Raw genomic sequence first — 9,942 nt, forward strand, 5'->3', positions numbered from 1 at the left:
CTGGGTCTCTTCCAACTCTCAAGCTACAAGTCTATGTTTAAAAAAAAAAAAAAAAAAAAGAAACAACCCCAAAACTTCAAATGTTGAATGTGCACTCAATGCTATTCATAACTAATTTAGGAGTACTTATGTTTCCTATGAGTTCAGGAAGTATCACCTTTGAGTTTATATCAAGGTAACTAGCTTAGTTATAAACTACAGAATCCTTAGTATAGCATGCTCTACAATTGAGATAGAAGTCAAAAAAATTCTATATTTACCTTAACATGAAATTCATTATCCAATAAGATATTTTGAGTCTTCAAGTCATGATGCAGCAGTGGTGGGTTCATATTGTGAAGATAATTTACTCCCAGTGCAATTTCATGCAGAATTCGGAATCTCAAAGCCCAAGCAATGTCAGGATAGTAATTTTTCTTTATTAAAACAACAAAATAACCATATGGTGACCAAAATAGCATTGTTTTACAGTTGACATCTTTAAAAATGTTAGGTAAGAAAACTTAATTGTCAGGTGTTGAGTTCATATTTTTAAAAAATTGACAATTTTTGTAGTCAAACCTTAATTTCTGAGTATCTCAGTTCCTGTACCTTTGGGAGAAAAATGGCATACATAAGTGTATGGAGGAAGGGGGGGGGGATTGTGGAACTAAATCAACTGAGGAGCTGGAGCTAATTATTAAATAAGCATGAACATTTATATCTTGAAAATCAGTAAGGGCTACAAATCAGGGTTTCATTTATTGTTTGCTGATTGTAGATTTAAGATCTACTTAAATCTACTTAAGATTTAAGACTGTAGGGTTAAGAAGATGTAGAAAAGTGTTAATAATATAAATTAAATTTAAAAGTGGATTATGAGGACACAGCTAGTTATTAAACATTTCCTAGAACACTCCTACAAACTATCTACCTCTATGTATATCATTGCTATAAAAAAGGTGTTTTGTGAACCTTAAAGGACAACATAAATATGAGTAATTATTAGGTAACTTTTTTCAAATGATTTTTCAATTCATTTTTTTAAAATGCACACTTCAGACCATGAAAGAAATAGGGTGGCTTCTCAAGAGGCAAAACATTCATAAAATCAAGCAGGTTAAAAAAAAATCCAAGAATGAATCATTCCTTATAACTCTCTACGAGACCATAAGCATTAAAGTAGTGTAGCAGCCCAGCAGCTCATGGAAAAATATTTATTTTTAACTATTTTATTTTATTTCATTATGATAAAGGGATCTCCTTGCACTTTTTAACTCTCCAGGAAATAGCAGAATTGGAAAATAATGCATAATTTAAGTCTAGGCTGTCTTGAACTTAAAATGGCTGCAATCAATCAATAAGCATTTATTAAGCACCATGCTCGGGGGACTACAAAGGTAAAAATGCATATGAGCCTTGATCTTAAGGAGCTTAACATTATGTTGAGAGCTTGTATACATGTGAGTATATATTGAATAAATATAAAGAGAATAAATACAAAGTTATTTAAAATAACTGTCACTGTTCTTTGCCTGAATATCTAACAAAATATGATTTACTAAAGGCCATTTGAGCCTTGTACAGCTTAATTTCTTCTGATTTTTAAAATCTTGAAAGTTTTAAATTCTAATTTTCTAAATAGTATTAATATACTATTGGCTAGAAGATATATTGGAGCCAAATAGAAAAGAGTTTTAAAAGCCCAAATAGAAGTTTAGATTTTTTTTTTTTTATCTTAGAGCAAAGGTTCTCAATTTCTTGATGTCACAGAGTCCTTCTCAGATTGTTTTTGAATAAATAAAATAAAATATATATAAGTGAAAATGAAACTAATATTGAAATATATCTATTAGATTATTTAAACAATTAAACACATTCAAGGACTTTAGCTTAAGAACTGCCTTAAAGTAAAAACATAAAAATCAGTAAAAGGTTAAATTTCTTTAAATTAGTAAATTCTAGATAGACTGAAAAAGCAATATCTGTTGAATTTATCTCACATACATTGACTAAAGTGGTTGAGTCAGAACTATAGGAATAGGAGTTGCTATACTTTTAATCCTAATTTCTCTTATTATAAAATTGGTTTTGACAATGAGAAATGAGTTGCAAAGTTTATGAATGAGAGCTATTAGCTGCTGATAAATGATTAACAATCATTCTCCAAAAATATATGAAATACTTTTAAATTGGATACTTTTAAGCATTTTATATTTAAATGCATTTATATGTTAACAGAGTAATATAATTATTGTAATATATTTCTCATAATATATTTATATATTGATATATATTTAATATATATTATAAATATTATAATTATATATTTTAATGCTTTTAAGTTTAATCTGCATCAACACTTTCTTAAGTCTGGACAACCAACAAGAAAACAAATCAAGCCCAATTGGTAGCATTTGCTGATTTCTGATGTATAGTATTCACGATGAAAATGTAATAATTGTCTCCATATCCCTATGGTAAACCTCTAGCTGGGTGTTGCTTGCAATTCCACCTATTTCTGCTCCTCCCCTATCAGATCTCAGCAAAGTGAATATAGATGAGTATAAGGAACAAGTGTTCTAAAGATTATACACTAGAGAAAGCCCTCTTAAAAGTAATATTTTTATTCCTCTCTCACCCAATGCAGGGTTTTCACTTTTCTGAATAGCAACACTAACCACATACATACTGGTAATAATGCAAGCTCTACTACTGAAGGCTTTGTTTATTCTTGTTTTCATTTGTCTTAATTTTTACTTTCCCAACTAAGCTGAACAAACAGGAGTCACTCTAAGCACCACATTGACAATGCAAAACAAAGAGAAAGCAATGATTGTAGGAAATTTGCTGTCCTTACCCTGTGCAGGAGCTCATTGAGTGATCCATTGTTCATGTATTCAGTGACTATTCCCAAGAACTCAGGCTCATAGCAAATTCCCAAAATTGGAAGGATATAACTAAATCTTGCTTTGTGTAAAATCTTGGCTTCTCTTAAGATATCACTTATTTCACTAGAAGAAGAAAACGCATAATTTCTTATAAGTAATGAAGAATGAATAGTTGTGACACTTCCATTAGCTGGTCTTGAATTTGATTTGACTTGGGCACATTGATTAAATGCTCTATTTTAGTTTCCTTATCTTGAAAATGGGGCAATAACTATGTACCCACTGCACAGGATTGTCATGACACTAAAACAAATTAAGGAAAACATCTGAATAGTAAGATGTGCTAGATCAATGTAAAGGACTACTATGAATATAAAGCTTTAGTTTGGACAAGAAGAAAGATGTGTTAAGAAAATGTGTTTGGAAAACATCTAAATTAGAATCAGTTTAGTGAATGAACTATAACTTGTAAATACTGTAAAATGAATAAATAACTGAAAAAATATTGTTAATTGCCTGTAATATGAAATCATCAGGCTGAAGAACTTAATGCCCAGAAGACCAGACTTCCTGTCCAATCTCTAGATCTACTTGAATGTGTGACCCTGAACAGGTCATTATCAGCAACTTTTTAAGACTATAAATTGCAAAGAAGTTATCAACCTGCCTTCACTGGTAGAGGAAATTTCCTCATCTTAGAGTTCCCTACATATCAAAAACATCCCAGGTTCCATTACTTTGGCTTTCTGTATCTTGAACTCTCCTGATCCCAAATCCTCAGATTTTATTATAATTTTGAACATTTATAAAATCAGAAGAGATAAGCTATCTAAGGTTTTAAAGCCCTGCCAGACCACATTTTATTGGGATCTTGGGTAAGGAACATTGACACAAAAAAAAGACAACAGAAATATTCCAGATCAGACACTCAGCCTTGCCCTGATCAGAGCTGATTCAAGAAACAGGCAGGCAAGACAACAATTTGACAAACTTGCCTTTTTGTGTCTATTTAAGTTGAACAAAGATTTTCCTATTCTGGAATGAACAAAATTCTCTAATAAGGATTTACTGAATGGTACTATATGAAAGGCACTATGCTATTTGGTACTGTGAGTAATTTTTCAAAAATGGTATAATGTTCTGTTAAGGAGTTTATAATCTAGTAAAGAAAGAAAAAGGGGGAAAACCTTACAGTACAAAGTTTAAAGTTCTACAGATTTATATATTGTTATAGCTAGAAGCAATCTTGGAGATCATCAAATCTAAACCTCTCATTTTACAAATAAGGAAACTAAGGCCTAGGGAGTGATTTGCTTAAGGTCACACAGTTTATGGTACACTGGAATTTGAATTCAAAGTCTCTTTATTCCTATTCCAAAAAGGGCTATTAGAGGCCATGTAATCCACCCCTTTTGTCTGACAAATGAGGCAACTGAGTCCCAGAGAGATCCAATCATTTGTCCAAGGTCATACAAGAAGTATCAGAGATGGAAAGTCCAATAATTCCAGGTTGCATACTCTATGTGTTTGTCCTAGAAAAACTAGCAGGATCTGGTAGATAGGAGATAGTACTGGGAGAGGACACATAGGAAACACAAGATAGGAAAAGGTTTATAGGATCTAGAGTTGTGACTTCATTGCTAAACTCCCTCTAACATTTCAAACAGGCCTCTTCTTGGGTGCAAAAGAGTCATTTAGAGGATTGAAAGATTTAACCTTGCTCAGGGGTTCAGACATTCAAGTAGCTGCTAGGGGTAACTGCTCTTATTGCCTCTTAGTTCAACTAACTACTATGTATGTTTCCTCTTGAAAGAAGAAAAAAATAATAAAAGGAAATTGTTGGGCTTTTTTGACAAGTAGTCCTGTTAGATATATATCAGGAGAAAAATAGATGAAGAGTCAAAGGCCTAATACTGGAGAGCTTTGGATATCAAGATTAAAAAATATTAATTTTATTTGGTAAACAATTTGGTAAATGACAAGAGTTTCTGAGAAGGGAACAACATAATTAGAGGTCTGCTTTTGGAATATTAATACAGAAAATGATGCAAGTTAAAATTAGGACCTTAGAGAGAGACTGGAAGAAATAATTTAGGGAATATGCACTGAACTGGGGATGTAGCAAAGGAAAGAAGAGGAAGATTGAATTAACACTTAAGAATCACACAGGATAAATAAATTAGAGACTGGGAATAGCAAGTGTTCATAAGGAGTTATAGATGACATCAAAATTTTAAATCTAAGTGGCTAGGAGAATGGCACTGTCAATTGAAAAACACAGGAAAATCAGAAGGAGGAGTTGGTTTAGAGTGAAGATGAGTTAACTCAAGCCACTTCAGCTCCCAGGAATTTCCTGGACTAAGGATAGTTAGAGAGTTTCCAGGTTAGACACTCAGACTTGCCATGATTTGAGCTGATTCAAGAAGTAGAGGTAGGTAAGACAACATTTATGAGGTAATTTAACTGCCCAAAAACAAGAGAGAAGGGAGAACTGTTGACTTCTGGGCAAGGAGTCATAATGTTAGACTATTGTCTTGAGGCTAAAATTTCAGTTGGGTTTCAAGCAATACCTAGTAGAGTAACCAGCAAAGAGGATCTCAACTAATGTTTTCTGAACTGAATGGAATCGTCTCTCTTCTACTCTGATCTTTTTCTTTTACCAAAAGTGAGATGAGAATTCTTGCTTGGCAAGTAAATGGGTGGGGAAAGATAGCATATGGGAGCAATGTTCTTTGTCAAGATTTAGAAGACTAACAGGGGTAAATTTTTTTTTAGTGATTTTAATTAACTTCAGCAGTTCAGACTGTAATAAATAATAAGCCCATCAGATTTTACTTACATATTGTTAAAACATGCACTTGGAAAATGAAAAATCAGTTGTTTTGTCCATAGGGCACCAAGAATCTATTCTGATTTTCTGCCCTTTCTATTTTTCTTTCCCCTTTTGTCTTTTCTAGAGGAAGATCATCTATGCATAGATCCTATCCAATGTTAATTGGATATAAGGTAGAAGTTGCACAATATCATGTCTCTGAAATAATACCTCCCCTCCCCCCAGAACTCTCTTGACTCCATGATCACAAAAGACAAAATCATAGATAAGTTTTCATTAGCCACTGTTCCTAGATATCTCAGACTTCCAGAATTGGTTTTAGGACTGTCAAGAAAATAAATGTGAGGTTTTGCAAAGAATGAAGTATCTAGAAGTGAAAGGGATGTCAGAGGCCATTTAAATTCAGCCCTTTCATTTTACAGATGAAGGAACGGAAGTACCATTGAAGCTAAGTGACTTGCTCTGTCCACACATTTCATGTCTAAGGTAAGACTGAAGCTAGGTCCTCTGATTCCACAATCACTATTCTTTCTACTTTGGGTTCCAAAAAAATGATCATTGGCCAAGAAGCAAAAATATTATTATCCTCATTTTATTAGGTGAGAAAAGAAACCAGGAGTCAATGGCCTGCTCAGCCCTGTGTTAGCTTAAGTAAATATTGCTTTCTTAAAGACCAGAATGAAAACAATGTAACAAGTGGGAGAAGAGAATCCATGGTGAAAAGTTGGAGTGGGCTTGAGGGAAGTTTGATTTCCTGGTTTTTATAAATTCTTTTAGAAGGTGAGGGGTGATGAAGTGTTGTAAAGGATCAAGTACCAAACTTTGAATTATAAGGACTCCATTGGAATGCTCTGTGTCATCCCATATTTGCTGGGCCAACGTCACTTAGAGACTTAATTTACTACATAGGATAACACTACTTTCATACCCTCCTTCACAGACTTCTTCTTTGAGCCACAATTCACAGTTACGTAGCATGTTAGGTGCAAAGCACTCTCACCTTACAATTTAGTGAAGCAAAGAGTACAAATATTATCTCCACTTTACAGATGAAGAAACTGCAACTCTGACTCCCTTGGGAATCACATAGGTAGGTTATGTCTAAGATAGGATTCAAACCACTTTATCCATTACCCCACACTCTGAATTGATGAGTATAAATCACCTCATAGCTATTAACATTCAAATTCCTATTACTTCTAATTCAGGCAGAATTAGATTTACCTATCAAAAATCTAATAAGTCCATCAATATTTACATAGAAAAGCCCAAAACATATCTATCCTTATCAACAACTACTCAGTCTCCTAATATCAGCTTAAAAGTCCTAATATCAGCTCCTGGAAAATAAAGAGGGCTAGAGTGAACGAACCTCAAATCCTACACATAATCAAGTAGTGTACTAGGGAGAGGAAGCAATCTCCAGATATGTTCAAACATCTAATCCTGTAAATTGCCTAGTGGTCTACACCCAAGTCTCAATTATTGGCTACTTCTCATTTTTAGATGTTAATAGTTGAAGATAAGGTAAGATTAGGGGGTGAAGAGTGCAGCAAACAGAAGAGATCCTAAAAGATAGGGCTTGGTAGATGCTGAGCAATAATTTAAAGGTTATTTAAAGAGAAGATATCTTTCGCTATGTTGTAGTTTAATATTACAAATCTATAAATATTTGTAGTAGAAAGGTCCCTCAGCCTAAAAACAAACAAACAAGCAAAAAACCAAAAACAAAATCCTGACTTTTCCAAATCACTTAACTTCCCTGGGTCTCCTTTTCACTCCTGTAAAATTAAGTGAATGGTTTGTTTGGATATCCTCTTAACTTTCTTATAACTCTAGTCTTCTATGATTCTGTGGGAAGAGAAAATTCTGCCGCCAAGAGTGTGAGACCATTGCAAAATGACTGCAGGATACGGTTAAACTACAAGTCAAAGAACAAGATACATACAGACTAGTGTCAAAGTCTATAGCTGGCACAAACAGAATTGAATGTTTGGGTTAATAGCCCTTGAACTGAAATCGAAAGTTGAGTTTCCTCAAACTCTAGTCATTTCCTTTAAATCCGCCAGAGTCCATAACAGGCAGAGTCCTCCAACAGTGACCACACAATACAATTAACAGCCAATTTCTCCTACAAACAGTGACCTCAATTCCAATGGGAGAAATAGTTCTTCAGAAACCCTACCGAGCCTTTCCAATTTTTAAAAACAAAAAGATATATTTATAAAGGCCAACAAGAAATCCCAAGCAAAGGGAGGTACATTTTGGAATGGCGGGACAATGATGTTGGATTTGGGATTTAGGAGATAGGAAGAAATCTGATTTTACTCTGGACACGGGGGCACAAGATAGAAGATTAAATTTCACCCACATCCCTCTCCCTTCTACTTCTGCTCCAAATCACAAGGCAGTCCAGGTATGGAGGGAAGCAATCACCTGGGTAGGTGATTATGTGCGTGCTCGCGTGAAACCCGGCCACCTCTCCGATCCACGGGAGAGGGTAGAGAAGGCACGGAGTAGGATTGTGCATGTTTCCGTGGTGGAGACGCGAGTACAGTGGACTCAGAGGAAGGACCGAGACGGTGGGAATCATTACCTTTCCTGCGGCGGGGTCTGGAAATGCAGGTGCTTCACTGCCACCTGAACGCGCCAGTCAGAGTGGCGTGCAGAGGATACCGTGCCTGATGCCCCCCGGCTCAGGAAGCGCAGGTCGGCGAGCTTTTGATAAGGGATGGTGGGTAATGAGCTAGAAATGGCTAGGCTGTCTCCGTTCATCCTCCTAGCCTAGACCACTCAGTCTCAGCACTGGAGAGGGAGGTAGCGGCCCCAGTTCTTCCAGCGACGGGCTGTTGTTTCTGGAGAGACGGTTCCGGGTTGGCAGCGGCTACTACTCTCCGGCTTCGTTCACTTCCACCTCCTCCTGCGGGAGGCCAGGCATTGGTATTTCTCCCTCTCCTTCGGAGGGCACCAATAGAGGGACTGGCTCCCTCCCCTTTACCACTTCGGGAAAACAAAGTTCCTTCTCCCCGCCTGCAAACAGTCTGCAGTGCTTCGAACCGCCCGCAGTTCCGAAAGTGTCCCCAGAAAACGAGAGTAAACTCCTACCAACGTTGTTTCGATCTCTATGTGTGCGTTTTCTTTCTACCCTCCTACATGTCTACCCTTGGAAGATATTGCAGAACTCTTACCGAACACTGCCTGGGTCTGGCTGGGGTTGCACTTCCCTTCCCAAGCTTGCCACTCTACGTCAGCAGCTTAAAAACCTCCCTAATCCAGGATCCACGAGTGAGCGAAGACGTGCAGCAGCCTATGGCTCAGCTCAGTCTTTCATTCCTTCCCCTCCCTGCTCCTCCCGCTCAGGGACATTCAATCTCTCACTCTAAGTAGTTCTGCTACCTCATCCTCCCTGCCAGCTCTGCTTTTGTCGGAAGTGAAATCTCCAGGTCTCCACCCTTGCAAGACGCCTCCTCCTAAGCAGGGATCGTCCAGATGCTACTCGAATCTTAAAGTAGCCAGGCGATCGATTGGGAAACTCCTCTTTTATTTTTTCTTTTACCCTCTCCTGTCTTCAGGAAAAGCCACCCGTTCTCTTTGGGAAAACCCCTAAATGTGGCCAGCCAGTTATTTTCCCCTTGGTCAGCAGGCAATTCCACTGGAAGTAGAGTTTTTTTTTTCCCCCCAATCTGCATGTACAGCTTGGAAATTGCCAAAATGGAAAGCAAACTCTGAAATGGAGGGATTGGATGGAGCAGTTAGGGGAGAAAGTGACTGCTGAACTCCATGGAAGACCTTGGTGAGAAACATGGAAAATATTGTTTTTGGAAGGTTCTTTAATAATAAACTTCCTTCCTTCCTTCCTTCCTCCCTTCCTTCCTCCCTCCCTCCCTCCTTTCCTTCCTTCCTCCCTCCCTTCCTTCCTTCCTCCCTCCCTTCCTCCCTTCCTCCCTTCCTCCCTTCCTCCCTTCCTCCCTTCCTCCCTTCCTCCCTTCCTCCCTTCCTCCCTTCCTCCCTTCCTCCCTCCCTTCCTTCCTTCCTTCCTTCCTTCCTTCCTTCCTTCCTTCCTTCCTTCCTTCCTTCTTTCCTTCCTTCCTTCCTTCCTTCCTTCCTTCTTTCCTTCCTTCCTTCCTTCCTTCCTTCCTTCCTTCCTTCCTTCCTTCCTTCCTTCCTTCCTTCCTTCCTTCCTTCCTTCCTTCCTTCCTTCCTTCCTTCCTTCCTTCCTTCCTTCCTTCCTCCCTCCCT

General features: G+C 37.4%; 1 protein-coding gene across 1 annotated transcript; it reads right to left on the reverse strand.

Moving 5' to 3' along the window:
- Positions 1–237: 237 nt before the first annotated feature.
- LOC141544127 (receptor-interacting serine/threonine-protein kinase 2-like) lies at positions 238–9,224 on the reverse strand. Its single transcript, XM_074269923.1, has 3 exons — positions 8,300–9,224; positions 2,840–2,993; positions 238–416 (listed from the first exon to the last, which is right to left on the reverse strand). Exons 1-3 carry the CDS (start codon positions 8,476–8,478, stop codon positions 240–242), a joined length of 510 nt encoding a protein of 169 aa, XP_074126024.1. The 5' UTR covers positions 8,479–9,224; the 3' UTR covers positions 238–239.
- Positions 9,225–9,942: the final 718 nt, after the last annotated feature.

Source organism: Sminthopsis crassicaudata, chromosome 1 (genome assembly GCF_048593235.1).
Source record: "Sminthopsis crassicaudata isolate SCR6 chromosome 1, ASM4859323v1, whole genome shotgun sequence".
Classification (NCBI taxonomy): Eukaryota; Metazoa; Chordata; class Mammalia; order Dasyuromorphia; family Dasyuridae; genus Sminthopsis; species Sminthopsis crassicaudata.